The 25538-nt window shown below is 32.2% G+C and overlaps 2 protein-coding genes across 8 annotated transcripts in view; both read right to left on the bottom strand.

The window, feature by feature from the left end:
* LOC126745112 (neurogenic locus notch homolog protein 1) overlaps positions 1-25538 on the bottom strand; it is a 610297-nt gene that overhangs the window by 491146 nt on the left and 93613 nt on the right. The gene's annotated exons all lie outside the window — the stretch shown is intronic.
* LOC126745140 (protein NDRG3) overlaps positions 1-25538 on the bottom strand; it is a 111488-nt gene that overhangs the window by 33186 nt on the left and 52764 nt on the right. For all 6 annotated transcript variants that reach the window (XR_007663444.1, XM_050452898.1, XM_050452865.1 and 3 more), the window contains 4 exons: positions 13530-13729; positions 13293-13413; positions 222-363; positions 8-154 (listed from right to left, as the gene is read on the bottom strand). Coding sequence is in view for 5 of the 6 variants with exons in the window: in XM_050452898.1 (XP_050308855.1) it covers positions 8-154; positions 222-363; positions 13293-13413; positions 13530-13729 (610 nt within the window). In the remaining variant the exon portion in view is untranslated. The remainder of the gene's footprint in view (positions 1-7; positions 155-221; positions 364-13292; positions 13414-13529; positions 13730-25538) is intronic.

Here is a 25538-nt window from a genome sequence, read left to right as displayed (position 1 = left end):
CTATTACCCTTCCGAAATGGTGCCACATCAAATAATCCAATACACTTTGAGTCATGCCCTTCGATTTAAGATGTCTGGCATTCAGCTTCTGATATCCCCATTCGATCCAACCTGGTTGTGTGCTAACGCAGTTGATTAAACAAAGGGCAGAAACCTGAAAGTAAAATATATTTAGTATAGTAAAAAGTAAATTCCACTATAGTTATGTATGAAATACCAACCATTTCAGGATGATTAAGGGCGTATCGACATAGAATATTAGCACCAGCGCCAACTCCAAAGCCAATAAACTGTTTCAAATTAAAATGACTGACCACGTGAACTAACTGGTCAGCCAATTCATCCATTGTTGGGTAAATATAGCTAAAAATTATAATAAGAAACTGTAGTTCTTGTTGTGAGTTAATAAAATTGATTGCATCTAATGGATGATAAGTTCTTTCTGATTAATAAAATAAATGCAGATTTGTATACTAGGTACCAAAAAATCGAAATCTGTATAATGTGAACATACTTTTAATAATTTAATCTAATTTAAAGAATTTTTTAAATAACAAGTACTAATATTAAAGGTTTCCTAACTAGAAAACAACATTTCGTTTCCAAATTTCACTAAAAAAAAATGAAAACTTGAAAGGTCTGATAAAAAGATTCTAAAGTAAAATTAAGGTGAATGGATATATCAAAGGCCTGATGAAGGCTCGGGTGCCACACCAAAAAAGAAATTATTTAACTTTTTATAATACCATCATTGGGAAACTGTTTATTATAATTTGCAAGATATTTAAATGCTTATAAGGGAAAACAAGAGCAGGCACTACATAAATATGCGGAAACTATGTCAAATAGTGAGGTAGTTCTTAGGCTACTTTCGTACTTTTTAGGTCATAGCAGAGCTCTAGAATTCTTGTTAGCATATATATTAAAACTTAAAAACAGAAACCATTTAAACTCTAGAAGAATCAGAGTAACCAAAACTGAAAATTCTGATTACCTTAAAATACATTTACATTTGAATATGTAGCGGACTTTAAAATAGTATATCGCAGAGGAGGTAAAGAAAAAAGTTGTAAATATTAATGAGCTAAAAATAAAACTATGAAGTGAGGTAATGCTGAGCCACTATGTCTACTAAAACGTTGCTGGTCCCACCTGCTGACCGTTGTGAACTTCCCTATGCTTCCACAGCGTCTTGTACTACATTTCATTCAATTAATTAAATTTACAAATACCTTAAATAAGGTTATTACATGTAATCTTCAGCAATATATATATAACATATCTGTGTAAATATATATACACTACCGCTCAAAATTATTTGCCCACCATGTATTCTTTTTAATATTTTAAATTAGATACAAAAATCTTATCTTTATACCTATATTTAGATTGTATCTCTTTTGTAAATTGCATATATGCTTAAAGAGCATACCTATCAACTATGGTTCGTTGAAAGACACAGAGTATTTAAAAATAGTCTTGCAAATAACAAACAAAAAGTCTTGCAAATGTAGTGAAAATATGTACTTCTTCTAAAAAACTAATCTGTTGACAGCTCGTTTCCGATGAAATTTGAAACATTTAAAGGTGTTTAGTCTTCAAGAATTGATTTTGTGTAACATTGGTAAATAATTTCGCTTGCTTATTAACGATTGGCAACGTTTCTTTGCTGGTTTTTCAACATTCTTTAAAATGGCTAAAACAAAAGAGTTATCGGTAGAAACAAAAGGTATTATCATTGGACTTCATAAGGCTGGAAAGACTAACCGTCAAATTTCGACGGATTTCGGAATTCCAACTGTCGATTATAATGTTAGCAAATTCACCAGAGAAGGGACTATTAGCAACAAACCTCGATCGGGAAGGCCAAAGGCAACAAGTTCAAAGGAGGATTTAAATATTATAATTACAAGCAAACGCAATAGACGCTTTACCGCCCCTGAAATCACAGTAAAAATCAACAAGGAGCGTAAAAAAGCAGTCAGTGTTTCGACAGTAAAACGGCGACTTTATAATGCTGGTCTTAAAGGACGTTTAACTGTATCAAAACCGCTACTGAAGGATGTCAATAAGAAGAAAAGACTTAAGTGGGTCCAATCACACAAAGAATGGACCATTGATGTCTGGAAGAAGGTTTTCTGGAGTGACGAGTCAAAATTCGAGGTTTTTGGAACGAAGAGGCGAGTTTTTGTTCGCCGTTATGCCAATGAAAGGGTCGCTGAGAACTATACGGTGGCCTCAGTTAAACACGGTGGTGGTTCGGTGATGGTGTGGGGTTGTTTCGGAGGATCTGCAGTGGGCGATCTAATTAGAATAGAGGGAATTCGTTGAAAAGAGGGTTACAAAACAATTTTAAGTGACAATATACTTGCTTCTGCTACTCGAATAATTGGGGAAAACTTCATCTTTCAACATGACAATGACCCCAAGCACACGTCGAAATTGTGCAAGCAATATTTAGGTCAATTACAAGGGCAACATCTTCTGAAAGTTATGGTATGGCCCACACAATCACCGGACCTCAATCCTATCAAATTACTGTGGGATGGACTGGATAGACAAGTGCGAAAATCATGCCCCACATCAAAAGAAGACTTGTGGAGGATCATCCAAGAAGAGTGGCACAAGATAACTCAGGAAACTTTGAACAAAGTAATTAGAAGACTACCGAAACTCTGTGAAGCTCTTATTAAAAATCGAGGCGGACATGTAGATGAATCCAGTATTTGATTTTTTTTAATTTAATTAATTGAAAAATGTATTGTTTATATTCATTTTGTTATAAATGAACCGTTTCATAAGAATAAGTGATGAGATTTTATTTTAAGTTATAACTGTAAAACAGTCATATGTGGGCAAATACTTTTGAGTGGTAGTGTATATACATAAATACATATATTTACGCAGACATGCTTAGGTTTCTTTTAAAATTCTATTTTTAAAACTACTAATGAAGTAAAGAGCCTACAACCTCTGTGCATTATATAGTTCAATTAATTGATCTGTTCTAGTCGTGTTTAAATCTGCTCTACTCCTTTAAATCCATATTTGGTTCTATACACTCTTCGATAAAATGAAAATATTTTGACGCGTTCGTTTAATAGGAATTTTAAGCAAAAGTTATCTATAGTATAATAATTTAAAGAGGAAGTAAGTCATAAACTATTTCTTCTCTTAAGATTGTAACCAATAATCTGACATCCAGCGAACCTACGAAACTCCTTCGTAGATAAATCTGTGTTAGTAAAACAGAAACTATTTTGAACAATTTTAGTATGATTAATAAATATAATAAAATGCTGTATCCACGCAATATCATTATAATCTAAAACACTATACAGTAAATATTTATTTAAATATTTAATTACAGTTGATAAACCCTAGAATTTTCTAAAATTTTATTCAACTCTGTTCGTTTTAAAACTATCTATGTGAATATTAGTTACTGATCAAAAATTATACCTAAATAATTAAATCTGACTACATCTTCCAACAAGGATTAAGCACAGAGAATCAATTTTGTACAAATCTTTTTACGGTGTAAGCTATTTAGTGGAATGACATTACTTACAGACTTGAGAAAATTTAAAAAGTTTTGACTACACTTCCTATCAAAATTATAAATACCAGTTGAATCAGGAGACAGTTAAGTTCTCATTACTTTCAACAGTTTAATTTTTTTTAGTCACCAGCGTATAAATGATATTGGCGATATCTACATGCAAATAAAGCTTCATTACTATATAAGAAAAATAAAACTAAACTTAAGTGCGACCCTTAGGATTCTCCAGAGGTCAAAAAAAACTTTTAAAACTCCATCCATATAATACTAATATTAAAGGCTTTACTAACACATTAACTTTTAAGCCGGTAGCAGAGGTAGAAGTAGGTAATATTTGATATTAAAAGTAAGGCATTTGAGTCTGACCAAATAAACTTCTGATTTAACTCCTCCGCCTCGTGTAATTTCTTACATCACGCATATTATTAATGTCTGCATTAAAATAAGACATTTTTCGCGTTATTGGAAACATGCCTACGTAATTCCTTTACCAAAAGTTAATGAAGCAACTACTCTTAATAAGTTGAAGATTTTTAAAAAAGCATTTGATAATGAATAAAGAGCATACATATATCAATGGGTTTAATACTGTCCCAATACTGGGTTTAATACTAAACAATCTGGTTTTTGCCCAGGTTATGGCTGCTCCCCCTGCCTCCTAATGGCAGCTATTACCGACGATTTAATTCGATCGTTTGATGACGAAATAATAATTGCTAAAATTTTTTGGACTATCGTAAAGCTTTCGACATGGTTATTTACTCTATTCTTATATCAATTTTGCAGTACTCATGGCATGTCATCTGCATAACTTTTTAAATCGTATCTTACAAATAGAACACACTAGGTTATGTATGAAGATAGGTTTTCTGAACGTCTTGGGATTACCACTGGGGTACCACAGGGAAGCATATTGGGTCCACAGTTTTACACAACGTATACCTTAAACTTTATTAATACTTTTCAGTTTTGCAACTATCATTTATTAATGATACTCAGCTGTATTCTTTGTTTAATATCAGTGAAGTCAATTTATGTTGCTAACAATATTTCAAACCTCCGCACGTGACCATTTAAAGATTAATTCTTCAAAATCCAACTTTATTATTTTTGTTAATAAAGTGTCGAGAAAAAGTTGCACAGGAAAGGAATAATCTTGAAATTGACAGTGTGCAAAAGCCTTGTGTCACACATGCCAGAAGTTTAAGATTAGAGATTGATAGTTATTTGAGGTTTTGGGCTTTAAAATTAAAGAGGGTCTATTCAACTCTTCGGCTCATATATACAAGTTATAGTTTTTTGCAAAAGGATAATAAATTATTACTCTGCGATTCTTTAGTGCTAAGCCATTTAAATTACTATGATGTTGTTTACCGGCCTTGTCTGAATAGTTTCGAATCTAGAAGAATTTAAAAAGTACAAAATTCATGTTTACGTTTAATTGATGGTATCCGTAGACACGAACACATTTTATCTTTATTACATAAATCAAAATGTATAACCGAAAAAACACTTCACATGAATACATTTTACTTTAATATTTTGTGAACAAAGACTCCAAGACATATTTTTAAAATTATATAATATTTTAAACGAGAATTCAGAATAGATGCTCGCAGTTGTCCTCTACCTGTTAATAATAGAGTGTCCATAAAAAGATATCATGGAGGAGTATTCAAATGTCTTTTTCATATATTGCCGCAAAATAATAATAATAATAATAATAATAATAATAATAATAATAATAATAATAATAATAATAATAATAATAATAATAATAATAATAATAATAATAATAATAATAATAATAATAATAATAATAATAATAATAAATGCCTTTATATTACGAAAATAGTTACAAAAGTTATTAACCAAAAATGCGGCGAGATCTAGCCTGGGGCTACTCTATCTAACCGCACTGCTAACTTAACATACGAAGGCATAACAATGTAAATAATAAATAAATTGAATAAATTTTAAACATTATGAAAAACATACAGAAAAAAAAATAAGAAGAGAAGCCTAAAATTATAAGAAACCTAAAATAGAATTTTGCTTACATCAAATGACGTAATTAATTATTAAAATAATAATAATTATATCTAGTTTATAAAAGAAAGAAAAAAAAAGTAATTAGTGATATAACTTAAAATTAAATGAAATATATTTTTTATATTTTAGTTATTAGTTCGCAGTGTTAGAAAAGTAAGATTTGACAGCTTTTCGAAATAAGACAGCCGAGGTTTTAGCTTTAAGGTTATTTGGCAATGAATTATATACCTTAACCGCACTATAACTGAAAGACCCTTGGAATTTGCGAAAACCTACAGCGAAAACTATAGTAACTCCCTTTTGCAGATTTTGAGAAAATGGGATTTAAAATAATGATGTATAATATAAGTTAGTATTTTCAACTAAAATTTAAGGAAACATCAATATAATGAATGTTCCTACTAACTAAATATTAAAAGATTGTATTTTTCTTTATTTTAGGTTATTTTCTTGTTTTTTTCAATAAGTTTTGTTAAGTTACTATTTCGTTTGACAAAAAACAAATAAAAAGGAGATACAAATATAAAAGAGAATACTCTTTTTACTGACAACTAGTTGTACAATGTACAATGTTAATAATAAAATCAATTTTAAATAAAAGGAAAAACAAATAGTAAATACTGTTTATTAACATAGGCTATATTTTATTAGTCATCGTCGGTTTCATCACTTTCAGAACTACTCGCATTCCCTGGAATAGTTACGTTTTTATGGACAGGTTTTTCTACCTCTTCTTTAACTTTTAATGTGTCATAAAAATTGTGATACATTTTTGGTATAACTCCCTTTTGGCAGAGTTCCTTAAGACCTTGTAATTTTTTTGCATCAATGCCTAAAATTTTTGGATACAACCTTGGTAGATCCTGGGTGCCTAATTTGCTAGCTTAAGATCTACGAGTAGTTTTTGGTCGTAAAGAAAGCAATTCATAATCTCTATCATATTCATATCTAAGCAAGACTTCCTCAATTTTTAGCGGCAAATATTTTGTTTCTTTTATTAGACTGATGTATACTTTTCTTCCCGTACTAGATTTTTTCCAATTTTGGCATTTTACTATACTCGAAAATGAAAGGAAGTCGTCTTGATTCATTTCGGTCACAATGCAAGATTTTCCGGTGATTTTCGCCATGCGGATTAAACTAATCCATTGATCAGGGGTGTAGATAGCACTTCTGGCATTTTCAATTACTGCATGCATGCTATCTCCTTCATTTTGGGTATGACCCTTTTCCAAAAACCGATGAACTATTTCAAATCTAAATTTTTTCGAAGCGTAACAAAACATGGCGAATATAAACCGATTGCGGTTTTGTCCTGCACAGTTATCCGAATATAAGACAATTTTCTTTACTTTTCTTTCTGCTTGAACTTTTAGGAATTTTAGCAAACAACTGCTTATCTCATTGGGTCCGCGTTTAGCAATTAACTCAGTCCAGACATAACAAAACCCCTCGTGTGTTCCTAGATCATAAACAGTAAAGTTGTAAACTGCAATTTTACTTTAATAGTAAAATTCACCAACATCTGACTGAGGCGTTTGAAGGACCTTCTGTAGATCAAAGCATGCCACACAAAGTTCTTGATCATTAGCTGTGAGCTCTTAATCATCTGTGGTCTTTTAGGGATCTGGCAAGGTATTTATTATAAATATGCTTGTATTTTTCTAAATTATTAGCTTTTTCTTTTTCATCAGCCATTTCAAAGCTAGAACATGTTTCGCATCTATCTTTTTTCGATTTATAAAAGCTTATGTAAAATTTAGTATTAAAGATATCACGATATTGTAACTCAGCATAGTATGATCCTTCCGCAATATTTTCCAACGAAAACTATACTAACTCAACTTTGTTTTCTCGGTAAACTAGTCATAACAAATAGATACGATATATTTGTTTTATGTTATGTGTGTTGCCTACATTTCAAATTTAGTTACTATACGTTTCCTTCGAAATCTTAACTTTATAAGACATATTATCGTGATATTAACTAAAAATAGAGATTTTTTGAGTTACTATAGTTTTCGTTGCGGGTGTCGATTTGGTGTCAAAAGGTTTGCAGAGTGGCGCATTTCACGGCCATGTATGCTGTTATGACTGGATAATTTGTCATATAGATATTGGGGAAGTTTATTATGGAGTACCTTATAAACAAGAACAGCCATATTGATTTTAAAACGCTCATCCAAATTCAACCAGCCAGAGGCAAGAAATAACGGGGTGACGTGATCAAATTTTCTTCTATCGTAGCAAAACTTTAGGCAAGCATTTTGTAGCTTTTGTAGGCTTAACTTGTCCTTTTGAGCAAGAGCTGGCCAGAAGAGTACACTACTATAGCTAATTGAGGAGAGAACCAACGAATCACTTAATTTGAGTTTAACATCAGAAGATAAAATATCTTTATGCATGTATAAAATTTTCAATTTATAATAGGCTTTTTGTAAAATACTGGAAATATGTTTTACAAAATTAAGCTGATTATCAAGAAGAATGTCTAGGTTTCTTTCGCAGTCAGATGGTTGTATAATATTTCCATCGATAATAACATTTTAATTCAAATGATAAGATTTAGGCATTCCAAAAAGTAATAGTTTAGATTTAGTACCGTTGAGAGCCAGCCCATGAAAATTAGACACCTGTACAATTTGATTTAAATCGGTATTAATGCGTGCTAAGTCAGTATTCAGTTCATTTATCGGAAAAGCTGAGTAGAGTTGGACGTCTGCATATTGGTGAGACTTGCAGTTATGCAGGAATTCAGAAAAATCACAAGTATAAATCGAAAATAGTAGTGGCCCCAAAATGCTGCCTTGAGGAACTCCCTGATTAATATTTAAATATTCTGAAAAGGTGGAATTTAAGCGCACTCTTTGCTTTCTATTACTTAAGTAATTACAAAGTAGACTCAGCGCCGACTCGTGTAATCCAAAATATTTTAGTTTGGTAAGAAGAGGAGAGTGATCCAGAGTATCAAACGCTTTGCTATAGTCCAGCAGCACTAATGCAGTAACCTCTCTATTATCCAAAGCACTAAAAATATCATCACATACATGCAATAGTGCTGTCGTGGTACCATGCTGTGATCGAAACCCTGACTGAGTAATAGGAATTAAGGAATTAGATCTAAAAAAATCATTTAATTGCATATACATGGCCTTTTCCAATATTTTAGAAAGGGTTGGCAATATACTTATAGGTCGATAATGAGAAAATTCCGTAGGGGTATTATTTTTTTGGATGGGCAGTAAATCAGCATTCTTCCATTCAGATGGAAATTTTGATAATACAAGTCCTTTATTAATTATAAAAGTTATATAGGGTGTTAAGTAAGGAACTAAAAGTGAAATCATTTTGATGCACATGCCATCAGAACCAGTTGCAGTAGATTTTATACTACAAATTATTTTTTCAACTTGCTTTTCAGAAATTTCTTTAAATTGAAATAGTTTCTTAACATTAGTGTGTACTTTATTGGTATACTTAGTTTTTAGGCCATTATTAGTGCATACCGTATTTACCTTAGGAATGCTATTAATAAAAAAAGAATTAAGTCCATCAGGTGCGTTTCGAGAATCGCTAAAAATTGTGGAAGGAGAAACTTTAGATGATATGTTAAGAGAATTCAATGTTTTCCAAAAACAAGTAGGGTTTGATTTAAATTGTTTATTCAAGTAGGCTTTCTTTTCGCTACGTACTGCACCCGTTACAAAATTTCTAATTTGTTTGTATTCATTAAGCGCAGCATCAGTTTTTAGTTTTTTATACTTCGTGAGGGCTTTTTGCCTAAGTTTCATCATAAATCGTATATTGTCAGTAATCCATAGAGCTTTACTTTTAGTGAACTTGGAGGTTTTAAATATATCTGTTGAGTACTTTACTGGCTAGCTTTAAGAAAAAGGTAAACTTATCTTCCTAAATTTTACGAGTGGCTGATTATTTTTTAATGTTTTTGTATTTACATGCGAACTTTTTTTCAGCTTTGTGATATTTAAAATTAGTATAAATACATTTAGAACCAGAATTAGTATTATTCTAATTATAACAATTTTGACATTGTATTTTAAATTACACACTGGCTTTAGTTATTTCTCTAATTTATTTCTGTTCTAGCACTAATAGTTTGTAAGTGAACATAATTAGTTCTTACTTTTAGTTATAGAAATTATCTTTTAAATATATAAATCCAGGATATTGTTCTAATTTCATATTTTTTATTTGTAGGCTTAAGCAGTACCTTGCATTACTCGTACTGTCAAGTATCTAAAGAGTCTCTTAGGGCAAATCCTTTAAATGTCCGTCTTTTGTATATTTTGATGTGCTCCCAATAAACGCATTATTAATTTTAAAATGTTAATATGATTAAACTAATTTTAGTTGTTAAATGCGGTTAGCTTAATATAACCTATCAATCTTAGATAGTCCCTAAAGCCCTAAAGTCACCCGACCAAATCTGCTATAAAAAAAAAATTTGAGACACGCCATCTTTAAATCAAAGTAAGTCACATCCCTATATTAGCTCTTTTCGATCTTCTCATTTAAAAAACTGTAGAACTCTGCTAAGTATATAGCGGTTGACCAGCATTTCTAAAACTCAAAGGAATAATATGTCATTTAAAACTGTCAAGTATTTTAGAGGTTACAATTGACTTGTAACCGCTAAAATAACTGAAAACAAGGATACTCTTATAGATTTATAATGAATTATCAATACAGCGATATTACTTTCCCAATAAAAACATTTTATGGCGGCCATAGAAGTAGCGAACTTGTTCAGACTGATTTAGGCTATCGGAGTGCTAACCCACGTGAATTTAATATTACAAGATGGATAAATTCAAATTCAAAACAAATTTATTTATCATGAAGGTAAATAAATATCAAAATAAAATTATATACAAAATTGTAGTATAATTATATAAATATGTTGTACAACCTACCAAATACATGATAAATAGGACCATGCCTTGATTATAGAGAACCGTTTATACAGGTTTATCGTAAGATAGAACCTATTTGGCACAGCCCTTCAAAAACATTAAAAGTAAAAAGTAAAAAAAAAGATTTTCTTAATTAATCGAGACATGCATGTGTTGAGTATCATATTGAAGTATTTAAGTAAGGCGAAGCAGGCGGGGCTTCTGGATATGCAGGAAAGGTAAATTAATTAATATTTATAACAATAATAAGTAGACAGCGATAGAAGATCGAGCAGCTCAGCTCTTTTAATTTTTATTGTAGATTAAGTATTGTTTTTTTGAGAATCAAGCAGTTTATTACGAATATATTTTTTATATGCAGTAAACGGAAAACTTTTGCAATTAACCAGAAGTCTATTCCAAAGTTGAGAGGCGACAAAAACAAAAGATATTTGAAAATTTGCTATTCTATGTTGTGGTATTCTAAATAAATTTATAAATCTAGTGTTATGCTCATGAAGAAAATTTGTAAAATTGTTAGCTAAATATAATGGCTCCTTCGTTTTTATAACTTTATACACGAAGGAATACATATAATATTTTTTACGATTTTTCATATTTAGAATCAAGTTATTGAGTAAATAAGGAGAAATGTGACTTCTAAATGGAATTTTGTAAGAAAAACGCATACAAAAATTCTGAAGTTTTTGTATTGAGTAAGCGGAGTCTTCAGTCAATGAATCCGAATATACCACATCACAATAATCAAATAAAGATAAAACAAGTGTGTTACATAAAAAATATTTAGTTTTAGGAGGTAAATGATTTTTTAAGCCGTAAAGTTTTCTTAAGCGCATGTATGTAGTTTTGAGCTTATTGTTTCCGCTATCAATGTATACTCCTAAGTTTTTGATCTCTCGTACTACTGGTAGCTGCTCATTACCAATTTAAAGTTGTTGCTGCATTAAGGGCGTTCTTTCCAACACCCAGAAAAATTACACATGATTTAGACGAATTTAATTTCAAATTATGGTCGCAAGAAAAGTTATCTATATTTACTAAATTCTTATTAAATTGTTTTTCTATTATGGGTAGAGTTTCACGTGAAAATAAAGTATACAGCTGGGAATCGTCAGCATATTGTTGTAACATTGAGTAATTTATGCAGGATTTCATATCTGCAACATACAATGAAAAAAGCAGATAGAACCCTGGGGAACACCGGTAGATACAGGATAATAACTTGATTTTTCAGTTGTAGAAGCCTTGTTTATTACTACGCAATTCGCTCTATTATTAAGATATGACTTAAAGAAATCAATCGCGTTATTCGAAAAACCAAAATAATAAAGCTTTACTAATAACATTTCGTGGTTTAAAGTATCGAAAGCTCTACCAAAATCCAATAATCCAAGACATGTTATTTCCTTTTTTTCCTTATTTATCCTACAGTTATTAAGAAGGTGTTCTAGACTCGTGGTAGTGCTAAAGTTCTTTCTAAAACCCGATTGGCATTCCGGGATAATATTATAAAAATCAACAAAGCTGCATATTTGTTGGTGCACAAACCTTTCTAACATTTTGGATACCAGGGGCAGTATACTGGATAAGCTTTTAAGGATAAACAAGTTTTATTTTTGATAATTAACTTTAAGAGTACTTTATTACAAAATTTCTAAACGGAAATTAGGAATTCAAAATCAATTAGCCTGTTGATGTTTATATAACTATGAATGAATAAATAATCATGTCAGGAAATTATAGCATGATAAAAATAGCCTAAAGATAAATGTATGCGTAAATAGTTGAAATATTGGATATTCAGCAATCAAAAATGGGAATATTTCGATTAATATTTCATGCACATGAATAGACTAAAAACTATTAACATAATATGAATATAATTTCCTATAAATAGATCTTATTCTCATGGCTAATAAGCATGTAAATCAAAGGTAAAGAACTAAATGATTCTTTTAAAGAATATAATGAAGTTAGTAAGAATACAAATGCTAGGTATAGTTAATATGAGGATCAATATTAAAAAAAAAACAGTAAGATAATCCAACCAATTAAGTCACATTAGACATGGTACTATACGAATTTTAAGCGGACAACTAATTGTTTTGTTTGATTATAAAAAAATCAAGAAAATAAATCTGATAAAGGTTACTAGGTGAACAACACTAATAAATAAAAAATCTATTTTAATATATTATAGTTTGAAAATCAGAAGAAAACACACTAATAAATTGGTAGGTAATACACGGAATAGTTGGAACAAAATTGAATCAATGAAAAATCAAATATTAATAATGTGTATTCTGTTGGCCTAGACAATATAATGAAATATTAAGGAATATTTTTAAATTGTCTCAGATGTCTTTAATTTTGTTGGCTCTTAATATACGTTATATAAGTTCGAATATAAAAGCAGAGTCTAATATTATTTGCGCCTTAATTGATTCAGTGTAACTATGGATCGATTTATTTGATAGGATATAATATTATGTTCTTATCATTTTATATTAAGTCCAGATTTATTGACCACTTCTCACTAAAATTGAACTGCAAAATTCTGAATAGTTTTTGTATTATTAATTTAGTAAGTTAGTAAACTCCTAAATCTTAAAAACAACATCATAAAAATACATTTTTTGTTCTAATGGTTATTACAAAGGTAAATGAGGCTTTACATGACTATACTTTTTCTACTTAACTTAACATTTAATCACACTATTAAATTTTTAGGAAATAATACTTACTCTTCAGGTAAAGACGGAGCTCCTTCCTGCTGTCCAGGTGCATTTACATGATAAACGCAGAAATTTTCCATCAGAGCTCTCATGTCAATATAGTTGAAAAATGCTTGAAAGTTTGAAACATCTAAAATAATTCCTTTTATTACTTATCACTTTCTTAACATCTAATATTGGACTTTTTCAGGTGCAATACGAGTTTTCTTTAAGAAAAAAAAACAAATAGATCCAAATTTAACTTACAATTTAACCCAAGATCATGGTAAGTCAAAATAGCAGGCTTATTCCTATTCCCTTGCACTGCTACAACAATATTTCCTCTATCAGTTTCCACTATCTCCTCCTGAGCATTAGAATCTTCTCTTGACATAGACCTAGTATGTGGGAACTGAAGCTTAATGTTCTTCAGTTCTATGTCGTCCATTGAGTCGGAAGGCATAGTGCTGTAAAATTCATAAAATATTGCTTATAAAATTTATTGGAAATTAAGTCACTGCAAATTATATAAAACTGATTTTCATAAAAATATATTGAATATAAAAATAAATAACTTGTGTGTTTATGCGTCACTACTAGACTGACTGAGACAGGCCAACGTATTTTTGTTTATATATCGGAAAACAACTTTGGGATCATGGGGTTCTATGTTGTTTTTTGGCAAAAACCCAAAAATTCAGTATTTTCGGTCTGCCAGGTTCACATACATAAATTGATTTCTTTTGAGGTATTTTATCGCTACGCTGCGCTGCTTATATTTATCTTCAGATAGTCTTTTCAATTTAGTTTAAACAGTTTATTTTCAATTAAATTTTGGGTATATATTTGATATTCCAGCATCTGAAATAAATTAGTATAACTAGTTGAATTGTGTAACATTAGGTTTAGCTAAGTAACTAAGATAGAACTAAAATTAAATAATGTAATGAATTCCAATAAAGAAAAATTAGTTGCCGGTAGAACTATTATATATTAATTTTTAGTTTCTGTGCCTCTATCTATACCAGTTAAGAAATTTACTGACACAGTATTAAAGATAACGAAGTACCACTTGTAACATTAGTGGTACCATAAAAAGGATACCTTTAATCTAACATTCATAATATAATAATAGATTAATTACAATTTATCAAGGGGCATGGTTTTCCTCAGTATTTAAGGAAGAACTGCATGCCTGAATCTGCCCCTAATAGAGAAGGAGACAATTGTTTAAATGTGTCAATAGAAAGTACTAGTGGACCGAATTAATTTACTATTTTATCTTATTTGAAGGACTAAAGCTTATATGACGCTGAACCAATTTGACGTAATAAATAAAACAAAATTTTACAATATAAAATAGGCCCATTCATTAGATCCAAGATAGATAAAAAGAACAGTTTTACAGTGTGATAGGTATAAACTATGATCTGTCTTTATCTATACTTTACTTAATCCTATTTACACTTATCTCTGCTTCTTAAAAGGTAACTTCATTCACTTGGTACAACTAGAAACAATTTATTTACTTAACTTAAAAAAGTACGACTTCATTAATATTACTAAGACAGAGTGTATCCGAGGATATATGTGCGCCTAATGTCTAACCGACATTTTTAATTTTAAATTTATTAATTTAAAAATTCCATTTTTTACTTAAGTATATAAAACTGTTTATGTTAGTCCGTCAAGGTGCGTAGTATAGTTTATAAAAACGTAGGTCTGTCACCCGAATCACGAACTGTTAAGTTTTTTAAAACAATTTGCAAGGTTTCATCATTGGGAACGTAGGAAGTATTGTAAAGAGAAAACATCTTAGTTTTGAAAATTACCACGAATTGTTAGTCTAAGACTGATATAAATAGTTGTCGTTTTGGGTGAATAAATCAGTTTTAAATTCTACAATCAAGTGGTTCTTTACTCAACCGATTACGGCCAAGCCACCCTTGCCTGTAAGCATGGCAAGGCTTACTGAGGCTGCTATAGGGTAATAGGGAATAAAAAAGGTTTAAGGGAACTCTCCCTAAATGTTTACATGGTCCTTCGAGCCTTTAATTGAACCACGAGCAGCCGCTCACGACGCTGTCACCGTCTACCAAAGGAGTTGCCACCCACGATGCCGCCTACATCTTCGAGTTAAACAAAAAGAGTTGCTGCCTACGACGCCCTCCATCTTCAAGTTAAACCAAAAGAGTTGCCGCCCACGACGCCGCCTCCATCTTCAAGTTAAACAAAAGGAATTGCCGCCCACGACGCCGCCTCCATCTTAAAGTCAAGCCAGGAGAAAAAGCCATGGAAGAAACGAATAAAATTGCCCTCCGCCAGCAGGAGCTAGCGAGAGAATTAGAACAACTTCTAACCAATGTAAAGAAAGATTTAAACTCAAGAAAAACATCATCATATATTACTCAGAGAAACCAATAGGGAGACAGAATATGGGACGCAATTGTAGAAAATGACGAGAAGCTTAGAAAAATCGGAGAATTCAGTCATAGTTACTTCGCGATGAAATACTTGGACCAAATTAAGGGATTGTACGATAATTTAAAAAGCCATTTGAAGACGTGAAAAACTAGAAGAAGAAAAGAAGCCTGAAGAAGACGAAGCAATACTAAGATGAAAAGAAGTAGTAGTCAAAGAGTTTCAATTTTTGATTGAAGAAATTGAAGAAGAACTCTGCAGAGATAAACCTACAACTCGCTATGAATTTCTGAAAGAAGACAACGTTAACCCAGGAAGATGGCCATTAGCGAAAATAACCAAAGTGCACCCAAGTGATAACAACAAAGTTCGAGTAGTCACCCTCCGAAAAGGAAATACGGAAACAAAAAGGGCAGTAACAAAATTAATCCCGTTACCATGCGAAAAGGAACAAGACTATCATCAACCCGCACAGAGAGTGAAAAGCAATGTAACAATCCTAAGGAACGACCCAAAATTTCAGCGTAGCCGACAACCAAAACATGGAATTACGCTATTAGACATCCTGCTATGTTTCACCATTTTTATGCCAGCAAGTGGGACAGCAAACTATACAATCAAGCAACCCGCGAAAGGCCTATTTATCAAGCATCTGGGAACATCCAGAATCGAGAGAGGAGAATCTAGGCTTCAACTCAATATCAACAAAAGTCGAATTGATGATGACAGTAAAAAGGTCTCACAGGTAATAAGTCGATTCCAAAGCCTATGTGAGCAAGCATAACAACTTTCAACAGCAACAAACTGTCAAACATTGGCACACTATCTTCTAGATAAAGAAAAAGAGATAAGAGTTGCATAACACTGGATTATTTGGAGTTCGCCGCAAAAGAAGAGGACTTTTTGGCCAATTCCTAACACCAAACCAAAGTACTGATCTCTGCTATCGCACAGATCAATGAAACAGAGGTAAAAATGGTGCAGCACATCAATCGATTCCAAGAGAAAATAAGCCAAAGTATGGATATCATCAATAAGATGAAAGGGTATGAGCGCATAATAAACAGTAATGAAGTTAACATTCATATCCTTATGGTCTATCAGCTGGCATCAAATTTCATAGGTGAAATAAGTGGCTACTATTTAAAACTCTTCAAGATACGATTTGAACAAGGATCGATTTTCACCATCTTATCACCAGCCCATGTACACAAAATTCTTCAAAAAGCCAATAAAAAATTACCATCTCATTTAAAAATAAGGCAGGTACCCATAAAGACATAGCTACAAGAAGAGGGAAAACAATAAGCAAAAATTTTTACACATTTTGCCATTGAAGGTATTTCCGATTTCAACCTCCTGAAGGTATATCCTCCAGCTCTACACGTTGAAAATAATTCCTACTGGTCTCTGGACATACCTAATGACATTTTGGCTGTAGACTACAACAAACAACAATACTTTGAGCTATCACACAATGAATTAACAGCATGTATACATCGAAGCAGCCATTATGTGTGTTCGCCGACAACAGTTAGGAACATAGACGCTAGTCCAATTTGCGTCATTGACGAAATATATCAACGACATCAAGGGAATTCTTGCAACATAACAAAACATAACCTCTACACGACTATTTGGAAACAGCTTTATACTCCAAATACATGGATGTTTATCTCTCCAAATCCCATAAGCATCGCAATCACGTGCAATGGCATACGAGAAGAAATGGTATTAAACACCACTGGTATAATTCAGTTAACCGAAGCATGCATTCTAAAAACAAAACAAAATAATATAATTGCAAACCGATTTGATACCGTTCCTGTTATTTCTAGTTATACAAAAACATCAACATTTATTAATGTCAGCGACCTACACCATACAAAAACAAACACAGTCAGCAGTTTTTCGAGAGAAGCCGTGTTCAAGGTATCAGAAGATCTGACTAACCTTTCGATTGACGAGCAGCGATTAGGCCAGCAGCTGGAAGGCAAGATATGGAAAAAGGTCACACTCCACTCCTATACTGCAGGGGGCTGTACTATACTGATCATTATCCTAGTGTCTTGCGTAATCCTATGGGTTATTAAAGTTAGACAATACGAGCAACGAGAACCCAGACATAAGACCAGAGAGACCGAGATGGTAGAACTCCGTCCCTTAAATCTTCCTACAGCAAGTAGCAGAGAGAGCGGGGAAGATGTCTAATCGACATTTTTAATTTTAAAATTATTAATTTCAAAATTCTATTTTTTTCTTAAGTATATAAAACTGTTTATGTTAGTTTGTCAAGGTGCGTAGTATAGTTTATAAAAACATAGGTCTGTCACGCGAATCACGAACTGTTTAGTTTTTTAAAACAATTTGCAAGGTTTCATCATTGGGAATGTAGGAAGTATTGTAAAGAGAAAACATCTTAGTTTTGAAAATTACCATGAATTGTTAGTTTAAGACTGATATAAATAGTTGTAGTTTTGTGTGAATAAATCAGTATTGAATTCTACAATCAAGTGGTTCTTTACTCAACCTATTGCGGCCAAGCCACCCTTGCCTGTAAACCTATAGTGAGGCTATAGTGAGGTATAGGGTAATAGGGAATAAAAAAGGTTTAAGGGAACCCTCCCTAAATCTTTACACCTGATATTATTAAAAGTATTAATTATAAGATTAGGAATTTTAATCTCTAGAGCATCTAATTAGTAAATATAGGAAAATACTTATATTACTTTAAGTACTTTAACCTATTGCATCAACAAACGATAATCAAAGTCGGCGTAGATACTTTTAGGTTTGTAAAAGTGGGTTTTCAACTGGTTTCAGATTATAAGAGAATGTAAAGAGAGAAACCCGACTTAAATATTAGTATAAAATAGAGAAAAAAAAAGAATACTCGGTCAGTAACTTTGCACTGTGACCGCAACCGCAACTCCATTTACCAACAACGACTCACCTGGACTATGTACCGCAACTCTTAGACTTGTAATTGGGAATTAAAGGTCTGTAGAGAACTCATATTAAGCTTTAAGGCATAATGGGCAATAAAGGTAACTCATGGACAACATCTCACTTTGACCGCGACTCAACTTGACTAAGGTAGCAACTAAACTCGACGGTAATAACTAAACTCTGACCGTGTGACTTCTTACAAATAAGTTTGCTTATGTTGTGCTGTGTGTGTGTGCTCATTAATGTAAGACAAGGCCTAAGAGTCTAATAGTTGAGAATTCATGGGTTATACTTATTTTATTAGAGTTAAAAAGTTTATACTCTATGCACCTTTAGGGATCGATGATGTCCATGAGATTAAGGACATGAAATTATTAAAAATAAACACACCTGGATAAAAGAAAATGATGTTGTTGAGGTATTGCCTAATAGTGAGACAAAGTGGTAAGTCATAGCCTCTAATGATTGGTTTTCATAACTGCGCCTTAATACAGACTTTGACTTGGTATTTTGTCTTAATTAAACCTTTAAGCCAAATTATTTTATTATTGCTCTGGTCAATGCTACACATGTATTATTTTTCATTTTTAAAAAGCGAGTGATATTGGTATGCCATCTTATAATAAATAATATTATTTTAAAACAAAAATAAACTCAATATGCATTAATTTATTTCTTAATGTCATGATATTTAGCATGAAAATATAATTATTATCATTTAGTCAATAGGAACAAAGTGCGAAGCGTAAATAATAATGTCAACAATTTTGCATTTTTGCATCGACCATTGAAACCACGTGCTATTTTCAAATGTAAATAAAAGAACAAGATGTTATTCCTTCTGATTTTACACGTAGATGATGCTGATAACTAACAAATGCTTTAGGTCGGCTCGTCAACTCTATGTAGGCCATGCTTTCAAGTAGGTGGTAATGCCTGGAAAATACCAGCAATCGGTAACTGTTTTGGCCTGGTTCTGCGTGGATTATCATTGTTGTAGGGGGTGACCTTAGTTGAAGTTAGCAGTTAACACTTCAGGTTGCCCAACTTTTATTACCATAATAGCATAAAGCCAGAGTACTATAAGGGGTGCCATTTATGTTTTTCTATTGCGGTCATTATTAAACTCCAGTTTTAATTTGAGAAAGAATTTGAGATGCTTGACTTAAATCGAAGAGATTAATATTAAGTTCTCAGTTTTTCCTTTCTTCGTAAAACCGTTGTAGCTTCATTAAAGTTTACCATATACAATGTTGTATGTTTAAGCAATGTTTACAAAAGAAAAAAATATTATTTTAAATCGCGGTAATCTCTGTATCTTTTTTGATTACAGCATTGACTGCGATAACCAACTATTTGGAGGTAGAATTCCTTATTAGATATAAGTATTATTGATTTAAAGAACTCACTTATTTTACTAAAGGTACTGACTATAAGATTCTCAAAACAAATTAATTTAAAATCTACAATATCGTGATTTTTTTTAAGCAAATTTTTAATGGACACATATTTTGCCTAGAAAGAAATCATCCGACTAACAAAAAAGCTCTTGTCATAATAAAAACAAAGGCTGTACAACTAAAATGTAAATACAATAGTTGTATATTCTATGTTCTTGTAATAAATTAATCAAAAACTATACAACTAAGTTAAATAGTCACGTTTTAGTGATAGTCTTTGTGTTTAATATGATAGGACAAAAAAGCTTCAATATTTTGCACTGAGTTTTCTAAGAATCACCAAAAGTTTGCTTATCGAAGGGAGAGAGGTATTCTCTACATGCGATAGTCAGTATATAAAGCGGAGCTTCTACTTAGAGGATTATCGGATAAAAGAATATATACATACTTATACATGTATCAATACACATACAGTGCTTTAATTTCAAAAAACGAATGATCTTTAACAAATTCTTAAAAAAAAAACATGTCAATTGAGATATACAGGGAAATGTTTAATTTTATGTTTAACAAAGTCCTGACAAATTACCTCCTCACCTCCATCTAACCTAACATTGATATGTTATACAAATGGAAACCTCTATAGTGTGAGACATAATTCTAAGCAGCATTAAAATGTCTATTCAATAGTGCCAAAAAAATTAAATCGGCTGTCTTACCAGCACATAGTAGCCAAAAATATCTGGGAATAATGGATATTTCATCGACCTCAGACTTCTATATTTCAAACGCCCTAAGTCTAATATATCATTTTAAGGGTATACAATCTCCTATCTAACCAAATAGAAAAAAAACAAAGTCGGTTGACGTATAAGCGAATATACAGTGCATCCCAAAAGTTATGTCTAAATTCATTTAAAAATCAGGGGTGTGTTCGAAAAAAAAACGTGAAGAAAAGTACGTGAAGTTTGTATATACAGGGTTGCTCAAAAATAAATTACGAACATCAACTTCATTTTTTCAAATAAATGCAGCTTTTTTTATTTCATTTTTGAATTTTGTTGCATGCATCATGTCTTATACCTAAAGTCAACAGTTATCGAAAAAAAGACGACCAAACATTATTATTGAAGTTCACCTTACGAGTCACCTTATCTCTGAGAATTTTTATACAGAGCAAAATTCCATTCGTTCATTGGCTGGTGACCGTGTATTTTCATAGAAACTGTATGACAGTTGTACGCCAAACAGATATTGTCAAGTGTGAAGTGTACGAGCAAAGTTGCGGTTTTCACAATGGTAAAGTTTGGTGATAGAACACGTACTTAAAGAGGAGCTGCTCAATTATTCGATGAAATCGATCCTGATCGTCCTCCGATATGTTAAAAGGTGGTGAGTAGAATAGAGGCTAAATTTAGACAATTCGGTCATGTTAGAGATCTGCCGAAATCTGGTCGTCCTGCTTGAGATGAAAATGAACAACTTGACGTTTTGCTTTCTTTGGAAGAAAATCCATGCACTCCTCTGTCGCAGATTGGGGCAAATTTACACATGGCGAAATCTATAGTTCATCAAATAGTTAAAAAGCACAAATATCATCCATACAAAATTATTCCTGTGCAAGAGTTATTTGATGACGATTTCGATAGGCGAAATGAGTTTTGTGAACGTTTACAAAACATGTGCAATCTAAATAATAATTAAGTAACAAATATTATTTTTTCCGATGAAGCCACGTTCTGTTTGAATGGTAGTGCGAACAGACAAAATTGTCGATATTGGGCAACAGAAAATCCGCATTGAATGATGGAGGTAAGCACCCAGTACCCTCAAAAAGTAAATGTGTGGTATGGAATAGTGCGCGGAAGAGTAATAGGTCCCTTTTTCTTTGAACAGACTTTAACGGGACAAGTGTATCTCGATTTTCTCCAATTTGAATTAGTTCCAGCATTACTAGCTCTATTTCCAAATCCATTGGACCCAGACTATCCTGACGAAGAACTGATTTTCCAGCAAGATGGCGCTCCTCCGCACTATGCTGCCACTGTGCGTACATTTTTGGATGACACCTTTCCCAATCGGTAGATAGGAAGGGGAGGACCCATCGAATGGCTTGCTAGGTCGCCTGACCTAACACCAATGGACTTTTTTTTTATGGGGATACCTCAAGTCGAAGGTATTTGTTAATAGACCAAATAATCTAAACGACTTGAAAGAGAGAATTCGCAGAGAAGTGCGCGCCATAACTCCGGAAATGATTGAAAATGTGCAACGAGACTTTATTGATCGCTCTGGATATTGTCAAGCCGTGAATGGCAACCATTATTTAACCAACATTTAACTTAATTTTTATTCTTTTTTTATTTGTTACATGAATCGTCTTTTTTTCGATAACTGTTGACTTTAGGTATAGGACATGATGCATGAAACATACGTAGAATTCCACGCGAAATTCAAAGATAAAATAAAAAAAAGGTGCTTTCATTTGAAAAAATGAAGTTGATGGTTATAATTTTTTTTAAGCAACCCTGTATATACAAACTTCACGTACAAAAATGCGCAACTTGAAATAAAAATCGACGGGTCCGAGCGTTTTTTTTTCGAACACACCCCTGAATTTTAAATGAATTTAGACATAACTTTTGGGATGCACTGTATATAAGAATATTAAAGATATTTTATCAACTTAAACTTTGGTAGATCAAAATGGATCAATGGTGGCATAATAGCGTTATACATTATTTTAAATAGCAAACAATTTTTGACCTTACTTCGCCAAAAAAAATGGATGCAAGTTAAAGTGATTTACCAGTAAAAATGTATGGTAATAAACAGTTCATCGAGTCCAAATTTTTTTGTGTGAATGAAATTGATGTTGGGATACTAAACGAAAATATTTTTTATTTTCAACAAGATGAAGCTCCGCCGCACTACGCTTTGGCAGTCCATTGGGAGGCGTACTGCAATTGCATAACCCGTAGGATCTCCAGACTTCACACCATTAATTTTTTTTTCCTTTGGGTGTAGTTAAAAAGCAAAGTTCATAAAACGCCACTTGAAAATATTAATGATTTAACAAATCGAAATACGCGCGAATATAGAGATATTAGCAAACAAATACATGCCAATTTTCGCGAGGAATTTCAAAACAGACTTTGTTATTGTCTCGCGAATAATGGACCACATTTTGAGTACTTAATAAAATAAATTCTGAATTGATTAAATTATTTATTTTTTAAAGACGTTTTTACAACCTTACTGTTTATGAATCTATAAACTTATTTTTTTTATACACTGTTGTGTGACATGTGTTGTGTCATTTGACATACCGAACTAAGACGTCGAAAAAATATTCATTATTACCAGATATTTTAGGTAACTATTCGCTGGTACGTCGACTGATTTTTTTTTTGGCACTGTTAAGTAGACTTTTTAGTGCTGCTTATAATGATGTCACACGATAGGGATTTGACATATTAAAGTGAGATGAGGGTCAACCACCTCGAGAGAGCCTTAGAATTTTGCCAAATATAAAATTAAACATCCCCTTGTACAGAGAAGAAATGAAAACTCTAAGTCTCAGTCTCAAAATATCTTTTTAATTAATCAGGTAACATGTTTCGCTAATAAAGCATCATCAGACTTACAATAAACAGAAAAACACACGTAACTACAATAAAACCTTACACTAAAACAAAATCAAATATTAAAATTAGTTAAAAATTACCTTATAGCTAGATGATCTGCTAAGTACTGACAAATAAAATTTAAATCTGAGAATACCCACATATTTTGTAATAAAAACAATAACACGGCACAAAAATTCAACAAAAAATACAAAAAATATAAAAAGGGAAAAAACGTGACAGGTGTAGTATTTGAACCCACGCTCTAAAGTTTATCTCGGTGAAACACGTCTCTTTGAGATAATGGACGAGTTCTTTCAATTTGAAAATGCTAGTCAAGCCAAACTTGTCCGACTGTACAGATCCCACGTAATTGCAAGAAAGAACATTTTACTGAAAATTTGGTTCCTACAAAGTTGCCAAAAATCAGGTTTAACGCCGAAATTCGTTAACATCAGATGCGGCTCACACACTCCATCTTCACAGAGAGCTTTAAACATGGGAAGACGGATATGGATTAAGGAGGAAATAAAACAACATTACAAAACACTTAACAGAGTCAACTCTAAACTCAAGTACTTATATTTTACATTAACGTTAACGTTGTCCTTTGCGGAGTTTCTATCCTTGGATTCTAAATTGAGAGAAGATGTAGAAGATTTTGGTGCCAATACATACCGTAGGCTTAGCAAGAAATTGTACAACTTAAGAATTTCACAAAGACCAAAGAGTCCTGACCATATAGAGCAGAAGCGGGAGCTGGGTAAGAGCAATAGTAACTTGTTTCTTTTACCCCAGAAGAGGAAAATATCTTAAATTTAAATTTAAAATTTAATTTTTTGCAACAAATAAATCGAAACACTAGAGAGGTCCCGGCAGTGGAGGCTGAGAATATCATTCAGTCTCTTAACATTCCTAACAAAAACATTTTACGGTCAAAAATAATTAATTTTCTTAACTCTGAGAGACATAACTCTGTCCCTAATAATTACAACAAACAACACCTTAATTATGTTAAAAACAAAATTGAAACGCATGATCTTCTAATTTCCAGAGCAGACAAAGGCTCTTGTTCGGTAGTCATGAATAGACTCGACTATGTGGCTAAAGTGACGAAATTTCTATCGACTGACGACTTCGAGGCTATTACAAGGGATCCAACGATTAGTTTTTTCTCAAAACTTAAGAATTCTCTAGATCGATGTCTTATAACTCTGGAATACTTTAACACCACTAAATCTAACCTATACCCTATGAAGCCACGTACTCCTGTGCTCTATGGCTTACCTAAGATTCATAAGAAGGGGAACCCGATAAGACCAGTAGTTTCCTTTGTAAACTCTCCTTGCTACAAATTATCCTTTTGGCTTAACAATACTTTAAGAGAAGTAACTGGTTTTCGGAACGAATTTTCCATTAAAAACTCAATTGAATTTGTCAATTATCTAAAGCAAATAGATGTTCCAAACAATGCCATTTTGCTTTCCTTAGACGTAAAGAACTTGTTCCCTAGCATACCATAATAATAGTACTTTGCCAAAACTGGTGGTAGATAATCTTATCCACCTTTTATCATTAGTTTTGGGACAAAATTTCTTCAAATTTAATGATCAATTCTTTAGGCAAAAATCTAGTCTCGCCATAGGTTCTTGTCTTTCACCATTTTTGAGCGAGGTCTTCATGAGTCACTTGGAGGAGAAAATCATGAAAAGTCGTTTTGCGGGGTTTTTAAGAGCTTATAAAAGGTACGTGGACAATGTGTGCGTGTTGTGGCTTGGTGACGAGAATGATTTATTGGATTTCTTGTCATTTATTAACTCCCTTCATAATCAGATCTCTTTTACGCTAGAAAGAGAGACAAACGGAAAATTACCCTTTTT

The sequence above is a fragment of the Anthonomus grandis genome, chromosome 1 (assembly GCF_022605725.1).
Source record: "Anthonomus grandis grandis chromosome 1, icAntGran1.3, whole genome shotgun sequence".
Lineage (NCBI taxonomy): Eukaryota > Metazoa > Arthropoda > Insecta > Coleoptera > Curculionidae > Anthonomus > Anthonomus grandis.
Note: the sequence above shows the minus strand (reverse complement) of the source record. Positions and strands in the feature narration are given on the sequence as shown.